General features: G+C 39.4%; 1 protein-coding gene across 4 annotated transcripts in view; it reads left to right on the top strand.

Moving 5' to 3' along the window:
- The window catches only part of PIEZO2 (piezo type mechanosensitive ion channel component 2), a 439,610-nt gene that overhangs the window by 276,341 nt on the left and 138,747 nt on the right, over positions 1-24,522 (top strand). For all 4 annotated transcript variants that reach the window (XM_089671018.1, XM_089671019.1, XM_089671017.1 and 1 more), the window contains exons 5-7: positions 9,227-9,389; positions 15,681-15,891; positions 16,993-17,206. In XM_089671018.1, the coding sequence (XP_089527144.1) occupies positions 9,227-9,389; positions 15,681-15,891; positions 16,993-17,206 (588 nt within the window). The remainder of the gene's footprint in view (positions 1-9,226; positions 9,390-15,680; positions 15,892-16,992; positions 17,207-24,522) is intronic.

Raw genomic sequence — 24,522 nt, 5'->3', positions numbered from 1 at the left:
CCGGTTACTGCGCCTGCCGTCCTCGCTTCCTCCTGTGGGACCCACCTAGAGCGCCAGCCGTTGAATACCCTGGCACTGCAGCCATTCGCCCATGATGTGCAGCACAGATGACGTCCTTCTCTTCATATTATATTTGATGCCTGATACCTACCCACGTCCTGTGAGTTTTTAATATTTTGTGTGCAATAAACTGTTACAATCTTACTGCACTTAGTCTGGCGCACCTCTCTCTCTCCTTTATTCTTCTACTACAGAGTCCGGTTTACTCTAGAGAGTGCAAGCCTCACGACGGTGTCTACATTGCATCTTTGTATATATATGTATACACACACATATATATATATATATATATATATATATATATATATATATATACCATCTATTCCAATCCAGTACTGTTTGTACCACAAGTCCTCCCCCCCCCCCCCCCCTCTTATCACTAAGACTTTCTGAGTGAACTTTATACCCACCACGACCTCTCTTGCGCCAATTACATTTTCACAATGTTATAGACACTTTCTAATACAGTTATACCTATGCAGGAACCATATCTGGTTTTGCTTAATTTCAGACATGACCTTACATTTTTTACAAGGTTAAAAAGCTCTGTCATGTGACCATGCATCTCTTCTTCCTGATAGACACTTTAAATGTGGAAAATGTGCCATAATCTTGCTGTAGCTGTACCATTTTTGCTACACAAAGTTGTATTCCTTCCTGTATGTTACCCTAAAGAACTGAAGCTAATCTGTGTTAGCATGGTCAGTTTTCATCCTTTGGCTTGCCATTCAGAACTACAGAACATTGTGCCAATTTACAGCATGCTGTATTGGGTAGTTTGTTCAGCCACCACACCCTTCGACCATTCACAGCCTGCCTCTGACACACCCACTCCCAATCACAGCCTGCCTCTGATACACCCACTCCCAATCACAGCCTGCCTCTGACACACACCCACTGCCAATCACAGCCTGCCTCTGACACACACCCACTCCCAATCACAGCCTGCCTCTGACACACACCCACTCCCAATCACAGCCTGTCTCTGACACACTCCCAATCACAGCCTGCCTCTGACACACACCCACTCCCAATCACAGCCTGCCTCTGACACACATCCCCTCCCAATCAATGCCTGCCTCTGACACACACCCACTCCCAATCACAGTGTCACGTACCTGATGGGAGACTGAAATGACGAGGTCGGCCTACCTTGTGTCACTAGCCCTGACCCTGCTGGTGTTGGAACAGAGGGAGTCTAGGACCCAGGGGACAAGAGTGCCAGTAGTTGTTTTTTGCAGCTCTTGCAGATGATGACCTTGGAAGGCTGATGATCCTCTGATTTTCGCACAGTAGTAGTAAGCAGAGCAGGTTTTGTAGATTGCCAGACGTGCACCAGAGCAAGGCAGGTAGTGAGGATAAGAGACAGGAGCAGTGTCATGGATTAGCCAGGGTCATCAACAGTCGGGCAGCACGGTACAGAATCAGAAGGAAAAGCCAAGGTCAGGAGCAGAGCCGAAGTCGGGAACCAGTATCAGGAGAGCAAACAGAGTCAGGTGAGGAACAAGCCGGGTCAGCAACAAAGGAATCACACAAGAACAAGCAGGACACGAGGGAGCCAACCATCTTGGCTGAATAATGGCCGCGACCTTGTTTATTGGTTTTCACAGCTTTAACAATCATAAATATAACGTTTATTTCAAAACCATAAATATTTTAAATTGCATAACCACATCAGCCCAGTCATTAAGGCTTGAGCTGTAATTTCATTTAAACTGTTTTAATCATTTTTTTACCAGTCCCCTTTCAAAGATATTTAGAAAGGGACCTACCACATAAACCGGCTGCGACGAGGGAGGGGCGCTCCAAATTCCTCTGGCGACTAACCCGGAGCCCACGAGGTCCCTTCTTTTTATGGGCTTCTTGGGGCTTTTGGAATGTTCTGGGGGGGGCAGGTGACCTTTTTGACCAATCCTGATTGAGCCCCCCCAGAACTTCCAGAAACTTCCCAGTTACCTGGTCCCTTTTGACCAATCAGCTTTCCCCCATTTATTTTAATCCCTGAGGGGAACTAGAAACCTATCCGCCACCATCCCATGAGGAAAAGGGGGGGCCTGGAAACTTCCACGTTCCCCCCCCCCTTTTCATAACATTCTGCTTATCCACTGCCAATCCTTAGTAGCTATTTCATTAGTTCTGGCCCTTTAATGGGAACATGCTCTCGGGTATCTAAAGTAATGAATCAAATGCATGTCACAGTCATCAATCTAAATGGTTCCTCACATCACTCCTGCCGGTTTGGGTATGACCGGAAGTGACATCACTAGGCTCCACCCAACATGTTTCATCACAGGTCTCGTGACTTCTTGTGGGTGGTATTTGATTACCACTGGGTTTTTTATGATATATAAATGAAAAAGACCAAACATTTGGAAAAAAACACAATATTTTCTACTTTTGGTAATGACAATTTTTTGTCACTTAAATCATATATTGCTCACGCATGCCATGGCTATATGCAGAATAGTACCCCAAAACATGCTGTTACTTCTCCTGAGTATGGGAATACCACATGTGAAAGATTTTTTGACAGCCTAGCCACATACAGGCCCCTGAAATCCAATGACCATCTTTCAAAAGGCATATTTCCTCATATCACTTCCTCACTACCTATCACAGATTAGGAGGCCCTAAAAGTCCAGGATAGTACAAACACCCCTCAAATGACCACTTTTTGGAAAGTAGACACACCAAGGGATTTGATAAGAGGCATGGTGAGTATTTTACAGATACTATTTTTGTCACAACGTTCTGAAAAAAAAAAAGAAAAAAAAGAAATTTTCGTTTTCTTCATTTTCCAAAAACTTGTGGCAACAAAGCAGATCTGAGAAATACTCACCATGCCCCTTAGCAAATACCTTAGAGTGTCTACTTTCCAAAAAGGGGGGGGGGTGCTTCTACTATTCTGGCATTACAGGGCCAACATTAGAAGCTTATACCACAAATCACCCACTCTTCTAACCACTTGAAGACCAAGCCTTTTCTGATGCTTTTTTGTTTACATGAAAAATCTGTTTATGTTTTATAGCAGAGGCCCTAGAGAATAAAATGGTGGGGGGTTGCAATTTTTAATGTCACACAGTGTTTGCACGGCAATTTTTCAAATGCTAATTTTTTGGAAAAAAATACACTTTTCTTAATTTTAATGCACAAAAACAATATATTGCAAAAATTGTTCGCTCAGATATAAAAAATGATGTTATGCTAAGTAAATAGATAGCAAACATGACATGCTTTAAAATTGCACACGCCCGTTCAATGGCAACAAACTACATACATTATTAATATCGATAGGCGATGCTTTAAATGCCTCTACAGGTCAGCACTTTATATCTACACAGGAGGTCTAGTGCTGGAATTACTGCCCTTAATCTGACGTCCGTGGTGATACCTCACATGCATGGTGCAGTGTTTGTTCACATACCGACACGGGACCAATGCTTGTGTTCACCTTTGCACATGAGCACGGGAAGGGGGGCAGGGGTGATTTTGTGTTTTTTAAAGTCCCTTTTTTATCACTTTTTCGGTTATCACAGGGAATGTATATATTCCCTGTGAGAGCAATAGGCAGTTTCAGGTACTCTTTTCTGAGAAATCTGGGGTCTATTAGACTCTAGATCTCTGCTCTGCCCTTAAAGCATCTGATCACACCAAGATCAGAGTGATCAGATGCTTTCTCAATTTAAAAATGGCACTTTTAATATCCAGTTAAACAGAAATGAAGTGCTCGTAGCTTCCAGTTTCTTAGACCATATAATTGATTGAAGCCATTCTGGTCTCTGATCAGCTCTATGGTCAGCCAGCGGGCCAATCACAGCTCACCAGGAACAGAAGCAAAGCTGTTAAAAATCAGATTGATTCATAACTGTTTTGCTGTCATTGTGATCGCATATCGATCACATGACCACTTGGTGCCGTTTGCTGGGATCCACAAATGGGGAACACAGCCGTCGCCTGTGGGGGGTTGCATGGTGCTGTAACCGTATGTCACTTTGCCTGTAGCTGCTTCCTGTCTGCAGTACACTGCAGGTGGGCAGCCGGGAAGTAGTTAAAGTGGATAATGCCTGAAGGTGCTCCTTGGATGTTGGGTCTCTCAGTGTGGCTGGGCTGTGAAAAGGTCTCACACATATGGTATGGCCATACTTAGGAGTATCAGAAAATGTTTTGGGGCGTAGATGCAAGTATGCAAAAACATTTCTTTTTTCTTTAATTTCTTCATTTTTCAAAGAATTGTCGGAAAAAGTTACAACTTCAAAAAACACACCATGCCTTTTACTAAATACTTTGGACTGTCTACAAAAATGAAGAAAAACACACTTTTTTTCAAAATGTGTGGTCTTTTTTCATTTATAGCGCAAAAAAATAAAAAAAATCCAGTGGTGATTAAATATGACCAAAAGGAAGCTCTATTTGTCTCAGAAACATGATAAAAATTTAATGTGGGTACAGTGTTGCATGACTGAGTTATTATCATTCACAATGCGACAGCACTAAAAGTTGAAAATTGCCTTGGGCAGGAAGGGGGTAAAAGTGCTCAGTATTGAGGTGATAAAGAGAACCTGTATTGTTTTGTAACAATCATGCCAATGATGTGACAATACTGACTGCTGTGTAAACATTATTCAAACTAGTTCATGGAATAATTTCTGGCATGCGAAATAAATTTACTTCGAAGAAATTCTTCACATAAGGATTGTGAGTAGAGTATCAGCAGATTTCATACAGATAAGGGCGTTTTGCCACAATATGTCCAGCACATTCCATCAAAGGAAGCTAAATAGTTCAATCCAAAAATATTTGAAATGCCTCCCAGCATTGTGGCTGCAAATATGCAACATCCATTCTGAAATGTAAATAAAATGGATATAAGTTATAGTGATTGCATAGTGCAGCAGTATATCTCAGTTTTCCCAATGACTGCCAGATGGTAGTAGTAAAACTGGTAAATGAGTGAAAGCTAGTGAATAGAGAACACACATGAAGATAATGCTCATCACCATTTAAAGTGTTACTAAACCCAGGACCCTGCATTCACTCTGTTCTCCCACAGTACACAAAACATGGAAATGCAATTATTTTAGTAAATATAAACTGCTAAATACCTTTTCTCATCAGCAATTAGAGCAGTCTTGTGACTTCTACTTGTGTCCAGCAGAGCACTGGTTAAAGCTTGTAGGAGGAGTTTTCTTTCTGCTCTAGGAGGATGTAGAACCCCTGACCTCTGTCTGGACAGTGTTGATTGGCCCTGTGCTGATCACATGCACTCTCCCAAGGAAAAAAAACCCTTTCTAGCAATACACACCAAACTAAGCATGTGCAGAGTGTCTCCACACAATATGTCTTATCAGGAGATAAGAGGGGGACACTGGAAGAAGGGAAGGATCAGAGATCAAAAAGGTCAGGATCAAAAAGCCTTTTTACACAATGCAGAGGATTAACCCCTTAGGTTCCACAATGAGTATATCAAGCATGCTTTACTACCTATACAGACTGCTTTTACTGTTGTGGATTTAGTAACACTGTAAACCATATTCTACATTACAGTAAATAAACATGTTTCTGCCTACACAATTTCATGATATTTTACAGCACATGTGTCTGTCATTGGCTGTCATTATTGACAATAACGTTGTCTGCACTTCATAGAACTTGTTGAAATTATATGTATTTAATAATCTCTACCAAATGATGTACAGTATATGGATACCATAGGATAGGAATTCATGTTGATGGTTTTTTTCCTTTATTATTCCTTTCCTTTTTCATTTATGTATATTTGACAAGTAAGCTAACATTCTTTAACATTTTAAGATGAATATCATTATGTGGTCTCAAAGTTAAAGTGGAACCAAACTCTCTTAATCAACATTATTTATTTTTAATGCTTATGCTGCTAACCTCAGTAAAAAGATAGGAAAACATATTTTATTCACTTTAACTTAAACAGTTTTAAACTTTTTTTTTTTACATTTCTTCAGTTGCTTCCTGGTCTAGGCCAAAATGATGTCATACATCCCAGGAGTCTTCATGAGCTCTTTTTTTTCTTTCATCTAAGCACACCCTCCTGCCTGCATGTCTGAGCTAAGGGCATGGATTCTGGGATGTAAATACTGCATGCATCGTCTGCCCTTACTCAAGATGACCGCAGTTAGAAATTACAGACGGGTGTTTTTCAAAGTGATTTCTCAACAAAATAAAGCATGGGGACATGGATGAGTTTGCTTTGAATATTAAAAATAGATTAAATAAAATTTTCAGTTTGTGGTGATCAGAGATATATAAAGTGACTGTAAGAGTACAATAAAAAAAAAACAAACAAACATGTCATACCTGCTCTCTGCAATGGTTTTGGGCCCCCGCCGGTGCTTCTGGCCCTTCCTCCCTGCCAATTGCCCCCAGAGCAAGACGCATGCTTCTGTGCCCTGCTCTGTGTGCTCATAAGACACACAGAGCACAGCTCAGCCCCCTTCCTGCCACCACTCCCTCCTCATTGGCTGTGATTGAAAGCAGTGGGAGTCAATGGATCCTTCTGCTGTGTCTGAGCTGATGAGGAGGGAGAGACCTGGGAGAACCACGGCTCTTGTGCATATCACTGTATTAAGATCGGGCTCAGGTAAGTATAAGGGAGGGCTGAGGGGAGAGATGCACAGTGAAGGTTTTTTACCTTCATGCATAGAACCACTTTAATTCTGCTTTAACACCTTCCTGCCCAGCCTATTGCAGATTGACGGCCGACGGGACACTCGCCATTGTGACAGGGCGTCATATGATGTCCTGTCAAAACGAGCCGCTCAGGTGGCCGCGGGACCACGCAGCAGCACGATCTGTCACCGGCTGTGTCCACGGGACACAGCCGATGACATATCACTACACCGGCCCGTTACCAGTGTCATGTGACCGCTGTGACCAATCACAGCAGATCACATGTCAATTGTATACAATGGATGGCTTCCTGTCATGCCATCCATTGTATACAATTATGTTGTTAGCTTTGACTGGTCAAGGCAGTCACATGATACAGACAGGGCCAATCACAGCCCATCAGTATCTTGTGATCAGCTTTACCCAATCACAGCTAATCACAACAAAATACTGAATTAGTTTCATTCAGTAACAATGATTGCAAATATCAGAGAAATACATTGGTATTAGCAATCATAATGTGTTAAAAAAAGAAAAAAATCCTGATCACTTGCCCAGAGTAGTTCAATGTTACTATGGTAACATTGTATGGCTTTGGTCACACTGTGCTGAAAAATAAAATAGTAAAAAAATGTAAAAAATAATAGAAACGTTTGAAAAAAAAAAATACAAATTAAATTATTATTATTATTTTCACCAAAGAAATGTAGCAGAATACATTTTGACCTACATTTATGAAGAAATGTTATTTATTTGCAAAATTTTATAACAGAAACAAAGAAAAGTGCGTTTTCTTTCAAAAGTTTCAGGTGTTTTTTGTTTTATTTAGCAAAAAAAATTTAAACTCAGTGGTGAGTAAATACCACCAAAAGAAAGCTCTATTTGTGTGAAAAAAATAATAAAAATTTCATATGGGTACAGTGTTGCATGACTGCGCAATTGTCATTCAAAGTGCGACAGCGCTGAAAGCTGAAAATTGGCCTGGGCAGGAAGGGGGTATAAGTGCCCGGTATTGAAGTGGTTAAGTAAAGCAAGACAGTAAAAGCAGATGATGTATACTTATTTTTCCAATGCCCCATGTCTTGAACCATTGGCAGGTTGCAGATCTCCATTCACTTCTGGAATCTTATCCTTCCAGGTGTGTTGAGTGCTTTCTCCTCCACTGTGCTCTGTGGTTTCTCTCCGAGGTTGCTACAACCTGTAGTGATGTAGGAGTTACCGAAAGGAATTACAGTGGGGCAACAAAGAATTGACACCAAGATGTGACAGATACCGGCTGCCACCAGAGATCTGCATGCGGTGACATTTTAAGACACGACCCACAAGTTATGCCAATATATAATCCCATTTTACAAGCTGCTTTACTTTACTTTGGACCCCATAGTGATGTAGCTGCTTTAAAAAGTGAAAAAGATTATAATATGAAACACACAATCAGTCCCTTTCTGAAAAATATTTGCTGCCTAAATTTAGACCTACATACATTGTTTTTATTTGATTTTGCTGCGAACGCCAAATAAATCCTATAATATACAGGCATTTCAAATTGCTAAAACCTGTTTAAACAGTGTATCAAAGTAAAAGAAGCTAGATGTTTTGACAGCAGGGGATGTGTAATTTCCTTAGTTATTTTCCCTTTGCAGAGTGAGGATGTTCATTATCACTCAAGCACCTACACATATCCTGGTCTACATTCCCATATGCCGTGCCAAATGGATTAGCAGAGCAAACCACGGATTTTGTTTGACCAATATTTTTTTTCTTAGGAGATGACTGAATTTCATTATAAACATTCATAGTTTTTACATCTTGCTATTATTACTGATATAGTTCAGGTTAAAAAAGAATTATTATATTATAATTATGTTGTGGTCTAAATATACCAGCAATTTACCAGATGGTAGGCTCAACTCATAAAAAAATGAAGCTTTTGTCCATCAAAAAATTATTTTAATTTCAGCCTTGTGACTAATTTTGATATCGTATAGGACTCTGCTGAAAATAGCTGTCACTTTCTGAAATTAAGGATCCTTCTCTCTGTGTTTTAGGGTTGTGAAGTGAGCCTACCGTAAAAAAAAACAAAAAAAACACATTGCAACACAAGCATTGTAAAATTGCATGTGCACACCAAGGCATGCATTATGCTGTGATTCATCTTTTTGTTTGTGCTGTTTTTACACAATAATGCGTTTTAAATCAAGCTTACAAGCATTTATTACAAACTTTTTAGTTTAAAAATGTGATCCATGATAAGCCTATTGTCATAATGAGGTAACAATAATATATTCATACAACTGGCTTGTTGATTTGATGATAATTTCTATCTGAAATATCAGTAAGATTTCTTTAAATAAATAAATAAATATATATATATATATATATATATATATATATATATATACAGTATGTGTCTACATTTATGTACAAATATTTATTACTGTAATATTACTTTCATTTTTTTTCAGTGTTGTTATTAAAGGTTTTTAAATCCTCAATAAATAATGCCGTCTTTTATTTTTTCCAGCCTTAAGGGTGCAGATGCTGGCAATGGAATCCGAGTGTTTGTACCAGATATTGGGATGTTTATTGCCAGTTTGGCCACTTGGCTGTTTTGCAAAAAACTTGCCCAGAAAACAGTGACTGAAGAGGATGCACAGTACAACACTCAGTTTGTAAATGAAGAATTAGTAAGTTTTGATTTGCAGACACATTTCTTTATAAAGTTTAGCAATTGCCTAATTTAAAGCTGATGTTTAATCTGCTGATATTTTGCTTCCCCTGTTTCTCCTCTCCTCTCTCATCAACATGGTATTAGAATTTAAAAAAAACTTTCTGCTTTCAGTAGCTTGTTTTGAACTCACTGATATTATTTCAGAGTCGCTTTACTTGTTTATGCAATGCAAATAGATCATGACTAGTGGGAAGGGCTGGTAGGGAGCTATACTAGGAAAAATTAATCAACAGACTATGGACAGAAAGGGGTTAAAGAAGAACTCTTTTTTATTATTAGTATACAGGATTTACATAGTGGCAACACTTTGCGCAGTGCTTTACAACATGAGGGCAGACAGTATAGTTACAATACAATTCAATACAGGAGGAATCAAAGGGCCCTTGTTGTTAGTGCTTACAATCTAAAAGGGGAGGGTCAAGTGATACAAAAGATAATAGCTGTGTGGGATGAGCTGATGGAGAAAGTTAAAAATACAGATGTCATGTGGAGGTTGGATAGGCTTCTCTGAAGAGAAGAGTTTTCAGGGATTGCCTAAAAGTGAACGGAGTAGACGATAGTCAGACAGATTGGGGTAGGGTGTTCCATAGGATGGGAGAGGCTCGGGAGAAGTCATGGATGCAAGCATGGGAGAAGGAAACAAGGGGGCTAGAGAGCAGGAGGTCTTGAGAGTTTCCATTTATAGCTTCTAGTGGCCAATCTCTTAAGACTTTAGTTCCATTCCTCTTTTGGAAAGGATGACTCCCAACAATTTAAATCCATTTTTTGTTGAATATATACTATACTACTGATGATATTTAGGAACATTTTATCTATTATATAATTAACTCTGAATGCTTTGTATAAGGAATTTTTTTTGTGTTTCAGTTTACTACCTACGGGGAAATCCATGTTTACCATTTTAGGCCTCTTGCACACTGCTGCCTGAAAATGCTCAGTTTTCAGGCATGCAGGCTTTTGTTGTTACTGATCCAAATGCAGCCCATTGATTTCAATGTGCCTGTACATACAGGGGTGTAAACATGCACTGCGTATTGATCAGTAAAACAAAATGACAGAAATCTGAGTTGCCGGTCAGCTTTTTTGCATGTATACTTGCATGCACAAATGCCACGCTTTCTGCTTGTATGTGCATACTCAAAAATATGCAAAAAAACAGCCCATCCTCGCATTTTTCTGCCAGGAATGCCTGATGCTTATACATTAGTACAATGTGCAAGAGGCCTTGACCCCTGGTTCACATATATGCGGCTGTGCTTTGCGCGGGCACAAGAGCCCATTCATTTGAATGGACTCCCGTGCCCTGTGACACGCAGAGAAGTCCCTGCACTTCTTCTGAAAACGCAGCCCGCATGGGAACCTCGGTTCCCAGTACGGTTGCTTTTTCCAGTGAGGGTGGCGTGCCATTAGAACTAATGGCACCCGCCCGCGGGTCCACATTCCTCTGTGCGGATGGTGCGGCTGCACAGATTTTCGTGTGGATCCGCAGCGGCACCACCTGCACAGATGTAAACCTAGCCTAAAGAAGTCTATCACATAGCAGAACACCTGCGTCACAATTCTTTCATGGAAGCACCCATCATTTACCTGGCTCCATACCAGTACAGCAATGAGGATGAGCCTGTTTAGCTAAGTGAAGTCACTGTTCAGAACCATCACGTAACTTTGTCTGCTTCCATCAGAGGTTTCTGAGACACGTTTTGTTACATTATCAACATAGAAGGGTTATTTATTTGAGCATTATATTCAAGTATATATCATTTTGGTTTCATGTTTTAATGGAGAGAAATCTAAAAAAAATTAAATTGAAATAAAAATTTTAAAATTCAGTTTAAATAATTTTATATAACCAAATCTAACATAAACCTTCAGGTACTACACTACACTAAACTCTATTCTCATTCTCCAAAATTATTTCACACACATACATTTTTTGGGTGAATCCAATACAGTTAAAGTCATTTTGGGCATGGATAAATTGGAGCAAGATAAGTGAACTTGAATACTGAGGTTCAAGCATTGTCGTGGTAAAACTTCATTCAGACAGGGGAACAAGGGGTTAAAAACTATTGCCTAATGTATTAGGCCAATGATTGACAGCGTGCGGGAGAGCAGAATACAGCAATCTGGCAAATATCACCTGCAAGCTCTGTACCTGTAAACTTTATAATCTGTAGCCCATGTGTTGGATTTAATCCATCACACAGACTAGTTCATTCATTCCGATAATTGGGGAGGAAGAGGAAGCCATGAAACATAAAGCGCACGTTTTCAACCGCTGTACTTTCTTGATGTACTAAAGCCTGTGCGGGGATATGAACCAATATTTGAGATGAGGAAAAAGTAACCATATATTTCCAAATAAATTTGAATCTTCCTACGCTATATGCATTCTCGATGGAGTTTATAGAGTCTCAGTTGCAGGGGCTTTTTTATTTTTGCCATATTAACATGCAAAATTGGTGGCAAACGTGAATTTAAAACAGCTTTTTAAATGAGACTAAGGAGGCCATTCATAAAAGAGATTGCACATGGGGCTAAAAGAGGATTTGTTACTCTATGCTTGTTCGGTTGTGCATGTTTGTATTTAAATATGGGAATTTAAAGTTGAAATCCAGATATTCTTTAACCGTTTTCCTGCTGCCCTATAGCAGATATACAGATAGGGCTGCAGGGGTGCGCAAAATCATGTATACATACATGATTTTTCATTTCTGGGTAGGGGGCTGTCAATCGCCGGGTGACGGCCTGTGATTACTCGCCGAAACCCGGTGATTGCCGAGCATTACCGATGGGGGAGAGAACTGTATTTAAACAATACAGTTCTCTTCCATTTCGGCTCCAGCACACTGCTTTGTATGGCTCTGCATAGCAGTGCCATGCAAAGCAGTGTGCTTACAGTTAAAAGCACACACAGCTTACAGTAAAACAGCACACCCTGTTAACCCCTTCCTGCCCAATGCCATTAGTACAATGTCAGTGCTTTTTATTAGCACTGATCACTGTATTGTTGTCGCTGGGGATGTCATTGACACCAAGTCAGTCCCCCCCAGTGTCAGAATGACCGCTGCAGTCCCACTATAAGTCGCTGATCACTGCCATTACTAGTAGGGAAAAAAAAATCCCAGTATATATACCGCCATTATATAACTTTCACGTAAACCAATTAATTTACACGTATCAGGATTTTTTTTTTAGCAAAGACGTAGCAAAATACATTTTGGCCTAAATTTATGATGAAATTTGAATTTGTAAACTCTTTTCCTAGACATGTTTAATAGCAAAAAGTCAAACATATTGTTTTTTTTCTCACAATTGTCGGTATTTTTTTGTTATAGCGCAGAAAACAAAAACCTCACAGGTGATCAAATACCACCTAAAGAAAGCTCAATTTGTGGGAAATAAAGGACGTAACTTTCATTTGGGTGCAGCATTGCATGACCGCGCAATTGTCAGTAAAAGTAATGCAGCACCGTATCGCAAAAAATGGCCTGGTCAGAAAGAGGAGTAAATCCTCTGGAGGGCAAGTGGTTAAAAAACATGGCATATTGTTTTTTTCTATTCAGCTAGTGTCATTGCCTGGATTTGTTTTAGTCTAAGATGTTGTGGTCTACAGGAGTCAATGCCATAGGGGCCCCAGTCCCAAATCCGCCATCTAGTTTTCAGTTGGATGTTGAATTTGTTGCGTAGGAAAGGAGCAGCACCTGTGTCCAATTGACATCAATGTGGCTGCCTGCACTGGGATGCAAGAAACGCTTGTGCATCCCTGAACGTGTAAAGGTGGTGATTGCAAGAGCATACACTGTAGTATGTGTGAATTATTATTATTATTATACAGTATTTATATAGCGCCAAAGGGTTTGCTCAGCGCTGTACAATAGCAAGGGGGACAGAACATGAGACAAGACAGAAACAATACAATACACGAGGGGTTCGAGGGCCCTGCTCTTTCCAGCTTACAATCTAGGAGGCCTTAAATACCGCGTATAGGGGCATATAGCCATTCTCTTCTATGTCTGTCTGTGTGCCCCACCTGCTGCTCCTTGGGTGTGGTAAAACACCATTTTTTTGCCTGATAATGTCCATGTGCATGAGACCCTACTCAGTAAAGCAGCACAAGCAGCAATGATTATGTACAAAGTGCATTAATCTTATCACATCTCAGATTCCTGAGTTCAGGTTAGCAAAAGATGAATTGAGATTGGATGCTGTGGTTTATTTCACTTTGCACATTTCTCTTTGTTTTACTAAAAAAGTATCATTGGCTGTAAATGTACATGCTGGATGGAGTGCAGGCTCCAGATAGCAGATAAAACGTTGATTTGCCAATTCAAATTCTTGTTGATCACAGAGTCAAATACCATATATTTAACTACACATGTAAATTTTTTAACAAGAAACGTTCTTCTACTATTACTTGCAAGACCATTTTACCCATTTCCTATTAGGTATTGTTTTACTTGAATGGAATGTATGGAGTGCTTGACTTATTTCTAGCCAGGGATGCCAGTCTGTGCTAGGGACAAGAGAGCTTATCTTCCCCAGAATATTACCATTGAGGATTTGTGTCTGGGGGGTGTGCCGAAGATTATTACAGCTCAGAAGATTCTTCATGCACAAATGATGGCATTTCCTTGCTTTGGTGTTTATACTGTATCTGATGAGTTAAAAGCTGAATGTTAACAAAATAATCCAGTGATGACTAATAGCGTTTCTGGCCCCATTCTGATAGTAGCGGTAACAGCTGCTGTGCAGGCACTGCTCTTTTCCTGTCTTACATTTATTGCTGCTTTGACATTTACATGTAATATGCAGTGAAGCCTCTTAGGTTTTTCATAGATAGACGTAAACACTTTGTGCAAGCAGATGTGAGATCATCTCATCAATCTACTATTTAATGTAGGACTACGCCATGGAAATATAGAGCAATGTTTCTTAAACTTCATATTTAACAACAAAGGAATATAAAATCACTAGGAATGCTATTATGGGGAATGTAAGGAACTATGATCATGTAGCTCACTGTCTTCTCAAAAAAAGAATATTGTGTGGTTGGCTTTCTGTAGTATTTTCCAAAGTGTTTTAACCAAGTAAAATAGATCAGGGTGATAGAAATAATCTATAATGCTATAATGTACATACTGGGGGAGATTTACTTAGGCTGGAGAGTACAAAATCTGGTGCAGCTCAATTTCCAGGTTTTATTGCCAAAGCTTAATTGAAAAAGTTGAAGTTAGAAGCTGATTGGCTACCACGCACAGCTGCACCAGATTCTGAGTGCTCCAGTTTTAGTAAATCTCCCCCCACCTCCACTGTGATATATATATATATATATATATATATATATATATATATATATGTGTGTGTGTTTAATTTTCATTATATTTTGTATGCACAGTGAAATGCCCCCTTACATTGATGGTCTGCAGCAAAGTGCCCAGTATAAAGTCAGTATAAAAGTGTCCATTATATTGGTGGCCAGTGTAATGTCTCCTGACAATATTGGTCAGTGGTTATGTGCACCCTTGCATTGGTAGTCAATGTAGTAAGACAATCATGCTCAGAAGGTGAAGTACACCCTTACAGTGATGGCCAGTGGTCAAGTGCCTCCTTACATTGGCCATCAGTAGTAAAAGATCCCTGCATTGGTGGTCAGTAGTAAAGTGTTTCTTTACATTGTTGTTCAGTAGTGATGTAGTAGTGGATATATATCTGACAGAGTCTATGCGCAATTGGGTGGGAGATAAATGCATTTAAATGTAACTGCACTGGGTGGGTATGGTTTGAGCCCAGTGTTTTACCTGCTATTTGTCTGCATGAGGGGCAGGCCACTCGCAGCACTTTGCTCTTGGTGTTCCACTGCCTGTCATTAGAAAAATATGGAGATTACAGGGTTGGCCTCTCTTATGAAAATGCTATATGCCTGGCTATTACACTAACTTACTGTCTTTTGAGTCACTGACCTTGAACAAGTTTGCAGATCAAGTTGGAAAAAAGTCAAAACTCCTGATCTTCATACTTGTTCCAAGTCAATGACTCAGAAAGTACTGAAGCCAACAAGTTAGCATAACAGCCAAACAGCCACATGCCATAAAATAACTAAAAACTATGAAAGAACAAGCATGTTAAATATAAAAATCATATAAATAAATTACTTTATAGTAAACAAGAAAATAACTGAAAAATACATGTTTGCTGAAACTATATAATTGCTTCCCTTTAATATGGTATTTTGTTTTGTACCTAGACGGAAACAGGGAAGGTAGACATGGATGATGCATTAATGTATGAAGAAGATTTTGATGGAGAAGATGATGTGAATGAAGGGGCAGAAGAAAGCACAAGGTTAAAAATTCTTCGCAAAGTCGCCTCATTAGCCTCAAAGCTTAAAGAATTTATTGGCAACATTATAGCCACCGCTGGAAAAGTAGTTGTTACAATAGTTCTTGGTATAACAGGTTGGTGCTGTGCAGTAGACTTATTTACTTTGCAAGCATGTACATTTTGGTAATTGTTTAGAAAAGTGCCTTCAGTGGACAGAATCTCTTATCACTGTCTTAGCAGTGTTGTTGGGGAGGCCTTATATTTGTTACTTTTAGGTTCTTCTGCAGCAATATGTTGAACAAAAATTAAGTTAAATTCTGTAAAAGCGTGGATGCGTGCTTTGAACATTCTACTGAAATGTAGGCCTGCATCGGACTCTTCTGCGTGTATGAAGCTCAAGGCACTTACTCTTAATGGAAGATCTCTGTGGAGCGTGGATAGGTGAGTATGTGGCATTTTAGGGATGCTGAGAGAGGGCATTGAGGCCTATTAAAGTGGAAGTAAAGGCGCAAGTTGTTACCTTAGCTCCAATGGTCCGACATCTCTGAGATCCTTTGCTGGTGGCAGCGTCTTCAGCATCTTCTCCCCAGTTTCTACTTGGGATGGCACAGCATTGCCGTCATCTCGGCACGCTGGTAGTGTGCCAAAATGTAAACTGAGCTACGAATGTGCAGCTCAGTGTACAATCCACAGAGGATTACGAATAGGCAGGTAAGTGTACAGTACTTTAAGGCAGAACGGACATTGCATGTTGTTCCTCATTAAGGATATATGCACTTTCTGGATCCTTTTAAGCAAAGGTGGGTTAGTTCCAATGATCAGGTTTAGAAGAGTCATAGGTTAAATTTAGTTTTAGCAACAAATTTAGTAAAGCTTTTAAGGCCAAGGGTTAGGAGTATATCGGTAAGTCTGTTTTAAACTTTTAATATTGATCAATAATTTGCGGAGTTTGAAAGTCATTTTTTTCAATGTTCTTATGCTCATTTATTCAATACCTTGTTCACATTGCTTAAAAAAACATACAACTGTACTGTGCCACATAAGAGTCACATGATCTGATTTCAGCTAGTTATACTTTTGCTACAGAAAGTTCACCATTAAAGTCCTCGAGATCTGTAACAAGCCAGTAGTTGATTCAACTCACTCATACCTGACTTTAAATGAATGCTGTTGACTGTTATTTAACTCCCGTAGATATTAATGTAGTCTGACATTTCTCTCTGGTTTTTTTACAGGCATGATGTTGCCTTCTTTAACCTCAGCTGTGTATTTCTTTGTATTTTTGGGGTTATGCACATGGTGGTCCTGTTGCCGAGTATTTGATCCGCTGATATTCAGCTGTCTATGTGTATTAATGGCCATATTCAGTGCAGGGCACTTGATTGGACTTTATCTTTACCAGTTGCAGTTTTTTCAGGAGATAATTCCACCTAATGATTTTTATGCCAGGTAAGTTAAACACATCAGTGAGTATTGTTTTGTTTTGATGTTGCACTATACAGATTTCATTCTGGTATCAATTACCAAACAGATCATGAATCTTAAACACTTGTAAAATGTGTGATTAAGTTTAACTGCATACTCTACTGCACTGCTAATTTTATTAGTTGAATAAAGAGAGCTGCTGAGAGCTAGGAAACTGTAAAATAAAGAACATTTTGGACAAATAGGCAGAAGAGATTCAGCTTTATTTTTTTTTTTTTAATTGATTCATTTTTTTTGTAATGAACCCAAAGCTAAGCTAATGAAGAAAACATATTGAAGTAAACCTGGTGCAAATCTTCCCAAAGAGTATGATGAAAATATATATAAAAAGTGGTTATCTCTTATTAAACCCACATGTGTAATTAGTCTGTAGATCCAGAGATGCAAGCAAATTAAACTTTGTGAAAATCTTGAACTTTCCTGCAAAAGTCAAGCTTGGTCTTACTTCTTCTTCCTCTCCCTGTTAGTCCTTCCATATGAAAGATGTCCTCTCTGACCAAAAAGGAGTTGTATGAGGCAAGAAAGAGCTACAACCAAGTTTGATATTTATGGAAAAAGTGGAAATTAGTATCAACTGATTTCCACTCTGACAAAGATCCATACTACAAAATGAAGCCACCTACCAGGTATCATCCACAAATTTGAATCCTTTTTTAACCACACAGTGAGTATACAACACAGATGGCTAATTAGCTTCTGGTACACAGCCTTACTCATAGCATGTGCTATGAGTAAGGCTGTATAGCTGAAATGCATTAGCTTTTTGTGCTGTATACTCACTATGTAATCAATAAAGCATTAATATCTGTGGATGATACCTGGTTGCCGGATAACATTGTCTTTCCTTTCCCGATTGTCTGGAGTTATAATTTTTTTCTATTGGCTGAACTGAATCATAAAAACTAGCAGCTATCATGTGAATAATAGAGGACTGTACCATGGGAAAGGGAGCAAAAAAAGAAAAACCCAGGGAGAGGAAAATGCGGGGGGCAACAATCTTAGAAAGTAAAAAATATATAAGGTATAATATATAACATTATATAAGGTGACAGACAATCCTCTAAAGAGGAGACCCACCATGTGTTTAAATTTTGCCATGTCACATATTACAATAGAGTTAGCCCTGTCTTCTGGTGTTAATATTGTCTTATGTTTTTTTTTTTTTTTTTGGATCCAATCAGTTCATGTCCTGACAGCAAGCATGCTGATAGGAACTGAAAGCAGAGTGACAGAAAGATAAGCTTATCACTGTGCTGCTCCTCCTTTCACTTTCAAGTCACAGTCAGGGGTGGATCCAGGAAAACCCAGGCTCAGAGGATGTGAATTTAACGATGCTGGTCATTAGACTGAGAAAATCTAAAGCAGTAGTCTCCAAACTGTGGCCCTGTGGCCAGATGCGGCCGTTTGCTTGCCTTTATCCTAACCTCGGGGCACTATTCCTCCCACTGACACCAAGGATGGGGCATTATTCCTCCCACTGACCTCAAGGATGGGGCACTATTCCTCCCATTGATACCAATGATGGGGCATTATTCCTCCCACTGATACCAATGATGAAGCACTATTCCTCCCACTGACACCAATGATGGGGCACTATTCCTCCCACTGATACCAATGATGTGGCACTCTTCCTCCCACTGACATCAATGATGGGGCACCATTCCTCCCACTGATACCAATGATGGGGCACAATTCCTCCCACTGATACCAAGGATGGGGCACTATTCCTCCCACTGACATCAATGATGGGGCACTATTCCTCCCACTGATACCAATGATGGGGCACTATTCCTCCCACTGATACCAATGATGGGGCACTATTCCTCCCACTGACATCAATGATGGGGCACTATTCCTCCCACTGACATCAATAATGGGTCACTATTCCTCCCACTGACATCAATGATGGGGCACCATTCCTCCCACTGATACCAATGATGTGGCACTATTCCTCCCACTGACATCAATGATGGGGCACCATTCTTCCCACTGATACCAATGATGGGGCACTATTCCTCCCACTGACATCAATGATGGGGCACCATTCCTCCCACTGATACCAATGATGGGACACTATTCCTCCCACTTACATCAATGATGGGGCACCATTCCTCCCACTGACATCAATGATGGGGCACTATTCCTCCCACTGATACCAAATACTCCTCCATCTAATACTACAGAGAGTGCATTGTTTACTGACCACGATCCGGGCCCCCAAAAGCCTGAAGGACAGTAAACTGGCCCATTGTTTAAAAAGTTTGAAGACCCCTGATCTAGAGGAATAAAAAAATGACACTGGGAGAAATCTTGGGATTGAAAGTGAATATTGCATCAAAGCTGGTTTAGTTGTTTTATCCATAAATGGGCTGTTCATCTTTATCTAGCCATGTTTGTCTGGAGTTCCACTGTAATCATCTTAAAAATAAGAATGATGACTGTTGAACACATGGTCCTCACACATTAAATCTCTGCAGCTCACAGCCTTGGTATAATTTTCAGGATCAGTAAGTGCGTGTCATTTGTACATCCGCTCCTTGTAATTCAGAATAATTTTAACAGACCAACATGCCGCATGTCTCTACAACAATGTCACTGATTAGCAGTGTCATTTTTAATTTAGAACTTCTGTCCCGGTCTGGGGAGTCTAGGACAGAACAGTATTCTGCTACAGGAGCCGGTTTGCTGATGAGGAGATTTTAATTAACGTGTGGTTTCATATAGTTTTTGCTAAATTGAGTCAGCAGGCTTCATTCATCCTGTGATTTCACTTTCCATCAGCCACTAGTAATTTTAGAGGCTTAGAACTTCCTGGCTTTTGCTACTTTAATTCTTTGAAGCATGGATATTAATCACAAGAGAGTCTTTCATACACCGTTGTTTTTGCATGTGTTTTTCAGAATGTCAATATGTGCGCTTGAAATGTATACACTCTAGCCCTTTAAAACACGTACAGCTGACTGTTGGACTTCTTCTCCATTGATTTACAATACAGACGGACTGTGCACACCAGACAATCAATACATTACTCTCTTAAGGAAGGCACATTAACTTTCATTCTGTATGTAGTTATTTTCAAGCAAGCGCTTTAGACTACTTTGCAAAGTAGGTTTAGGCTATCTAGAATAGTTCACTTTCATATTATGTGGCTGTCATTGACCTTATGTGTGCTTTTAAACATGAAAATGCAATGATAGCATGAATTGAGAGTGTCCCCTGCTGGGTCTGCTTTAAAAATACAACAGATGTAGGTAATAAAATGATGAAAAACGGGGACACAAAACCTACCAAAGGGCTTTGCTGTTGTTTTCAGTCTGCAGAGAATTTTCCCCCATATAAACCTTTTGACTTTATATTTTCATGATTTGTTGGTGCATTACAGTATGTTTCAAATATCTGTAACTGATACACTTTGGAGAAGAAAAAATTGTTAAAGAAAAGCTGCCTGTCCTTTCTCAAAGTAGATGTGAATCCAGTCGCTAAAATCTCATGTAAATCTTATCATGTTAATGTAACTAAAAGGTCATCCACAGCTTTTGTTAAAAGAATACTAGTTAATTCTGCCAGAAAGTCCTTGTTCAGGAACTTCCTTTTTTGAAGTGATAATGTTCTGTCCCTGTCCTCTAATTCTTTTCCTGCATTGTTACCTTGTTAAATACACTTCTGGTGGATACTTAAAGCAACCATGAGACATACATTGCATAGGCACTATCAGGAAGCCAGTCCTGAGAAACGACATGCATGTGCCATGCAAGTAGACACAAAATGGCTGCAAACAAGCTGAAAGAGACCAAATATTTGAAAATAGTATCTTCTAAAGGAAAAAAAACCCATGGTAATAGTTTAAGTGTGACAAGTTAATTCCCGGAATGCCCACAGTGTAGCACTATAATTGTGAGTCACACAGCTATTCACACCCAAGCGTGTTTGACATGTTCCAATCTGCACTCACTTGGGTCACAGACCCGTTGACTCAGTCTTTACAGAGTAGTAGAATAAATACTACTTATGTGCATTGCACTGCTAGCAGAAAATGAGTGACAGGGATCTGGATTGGTGGATTAACATCAAATTTTGTGTGAAAATTAACAAAAGTGCAAGCGAAACTTTAGCTCTATTACAGCAGGCTTATAGTGAACATTCCATGAAGAAATCAAGTGTTTTTGAATGGCATAGCCAGTTTAGGGAGGGGCGGGAACATGTCCATGATGATGCAAGAAGTGCGGAACCAAAAACACAAAGGACAGATGCAAATGTGGACAGAGTGTAAACCCTCGTACACTCAGATCGAAGATTGAGTGTTTGAATGATGGCAGAAGATTTACACATGGGCAGAGAAACAGTGCAGCAGATTCTAACGAAGGATCTGGGAATGAGAGAGGTTTCCGCAAAGATGGTGTCTCAAATCTTGACAGAAGAAGAATCTGTTTGAAGGAAAAGATCAGAACACCAGCTTGACAAATGGATTTTCCACCACATCAATGCTCCTGCACATGATACATTAAGTGTTCTCAAGTTTCTGGCCCAGGAATCCATTCCTAAACTTGACCTTATTTCCCTGACTTAGCACCCTGTGACTTAAATGTCATACAGTTCTGGTTTATAATCTCCTAGGAAAGTGGTACAAACCATGCAAATTGTGCCAATATAAAAAAAGTAACAGCAAACAGAAAAAGAAGATATCCCTTCTAATACTAATACTTAAAATAATAATGCATTGTACACAATAAGTAAGAAATACAGTTGTGAAAACAAAATATTACAAGTGAACATGAAGATTGGATACAAGAAAATCAAATCTCCAAATATAACCCACATATGAATATAAAAAGGAAAACTAAATAAATAATAGATACGTGTCCAAATAAACTCCCATAAAGTGCAAAAGTAGTGTATCATTTACTCTTCAAATACACAGTGTAAGTGCTGTCTCCAGCTTCACTAAAAGTGGTAGCCATATAACCGCTTACCAACTCGCATTGATCACCTTACAATAGGAATGGTCACACAGAGCTCTGGTAATATCCATGGACATCAGTAGTTACTTTAAAGAGTCTTCTCAATTCACAAAGGGAACCGCTCACTTATTCGCAGTGTCCAGGCTTTATAATATCAACTCATTCAAAACAGAAGCCCCTCCGTAGTGTAGAACTCTTTTAAAAATGTTTAAGTATAAAAATGCACTCACATTCAGATTAAAACAATGCGCAAGTAAAATAACACCGGGATATACCAAGCACTTCTGGGAACATGATGACGTCAGTAGGTGTCTCCGCTCGCTGCATTTCGGCATCAAAAGACATCTTCAAGGGTGTACACATGCAAAGCATCATGGGAAAAGTACCCCATACTATTGAATTCAGGCAGTACTGCTCACAGAACACAACATATTCAAGTGAATGGGGCTGATCCTCCACTGCCTCAGTTGCAGTGCAGTGGTGTGGCATTTACAGGGTTAAAACTGGTGGTCAGGAGGTGACATATTACTTTCTTACTGCCTGTAAAACACTTCTGAAAAGTGACCATAGATTGCTTTTCAGAGGAATGGTAGTGACAACTGCATGTGTCAGACAGGGAAGACATACTGGTTGTTAGGATGCCAGCAAGTGTTGACTCCCTAACAACCAGGTGACCGGAGCAGGAAGCTGTCTTGTTAACAGTGGTAGTAATACCGGTGCCAAGTATTTCACTTCCTACTGCAGCTGGAGGTTGACTCAACTGAACACCCATCCTTTTGGCACAGTAATCTCCATAGACTGTATGCAGTGCAGAGGTCTCCCTAATAATGTTTCCCCCTATGGTCAAATGTTCTTGGCCTTCAGTGTTAGGCTATTTTCTCAATTGGTCAATTTACCAACTTGGTACATTTACCCAGAGAAAGGCAATAAATAGAAACAGACATTACACACCTACTACAAAAAATACAGATATTATTCTCAATTGGTCATTTTTGCTCAAAGCAATTTTTTCATACATGGACCTAAAAATCTTACTAAAGACAGAACTGCTACTGGTCACCTGTCTTTACATGCCTTCTGCAGGAACAGTTACTTTGTTTTAAACTAACATAACAAACAATACCTTCTTGTATTTGGGAATATATTCTGACATTGATCAACTTTATGTTACTTTTTGACCTGCATAAAAGAATGTGTTGGAACAACAGTAGAATAAAAAAAAAAGCTGATAACCATTTCATTTCCCATCAGTGAGTCAGATTTTGGCTTAATTTATGCAATGTTTAATTCATAGCATCTGTTTGGAGATTGAAATTGTGGTTCATCTGGACTTTTTAGAATGTGTTTCATTTAATCATAGACCGAGTTTTTGTAAGTGCACAATATGTCTTGAAAACATACTGGATTGAATTAGCATGGGGGATACCTTGATGATCTAAATGCTACAGATCCACAATCAGCTAATTAACTAAAGATGTTGTAATCTAGCTCCTGTGAAATGAGTCACCATTAAATGGTATTATGTATAGTATATATATGAATAATTAGATGGTTCACAGAACTTTCTCGTTGAATTGGGAGAATTTAGTCAAATTACTGCAAATACAACAGTGGGGTTGCAGTTAATACTTAAATATGTATTGTATATACAGTGTAATTAAATCGCCTCATTTCTAATAGTTGTTAATACGGCTTTATCAATATTACACATCTTAGTCACGACTAACATTTCCAGTAAAGAGAACCTGTCACCTGTAGATGTTTGTATGAATCTTAATCACCTCCTCTCACAGTTAACAGTCTAGACTTACACTGTACTTCTTGGAGATATTGACTTCTGTCCTTCACAGAGCATGCTTGCCCCCTCACTGACATGCTCTCAGGCCATCCTTTGTCTATGCTCACTCCAATCCTGATAACAAACACATATAAAACTGTCAATTGACAATTGGTTACAAAAGAAGGCAAAAGGCTTTAATAATTGACAGTTTATCCCTGCTTTAACAACCCAGAGAGAAATGTGTTGTTATATCTAGCGGAAATGAAACAAAGAAAGCTAACAAGAAAAGACTGCTACTTAATGAAAGGATGCATAGTTATCTTTGAGGGCCATTACACATATTTCAGCTGTGCTGCCATAAATGTGCAACACTCATGCATGAGCATTTTTGGTGCACCTTCAATAGGAATGTTAAGGTACACGTGTAGGTACACAAATCTAACATGCAGAGGTATGATACTGCACCATCCTAACAACTTAAAAGTGGAGATACAAATGATTACAAACGCCCAGTCTTAATTGTCTTATTTAAAGCCCAATTC

Source organism: Staurois parvus, unplaced genomic scaffold (assembly GCF_062004578.1).
Source record: "Staurois parvus isolate SC_StPar_1 unplaced genomic scaffold, SC_StPar_1.0 ptg000097l, whole genome shotgun sequence".
NCBI lineage: Eukaryota > Metazoa > Chordata > Amphibia > Anura > Ranidae > Staurois > Staurois parvus.
The sequence above is the reverse complement of the archived record's forward strand: the minus strand, read 5'-3'. Positions and strand labels throughout refer to the sequence as shown.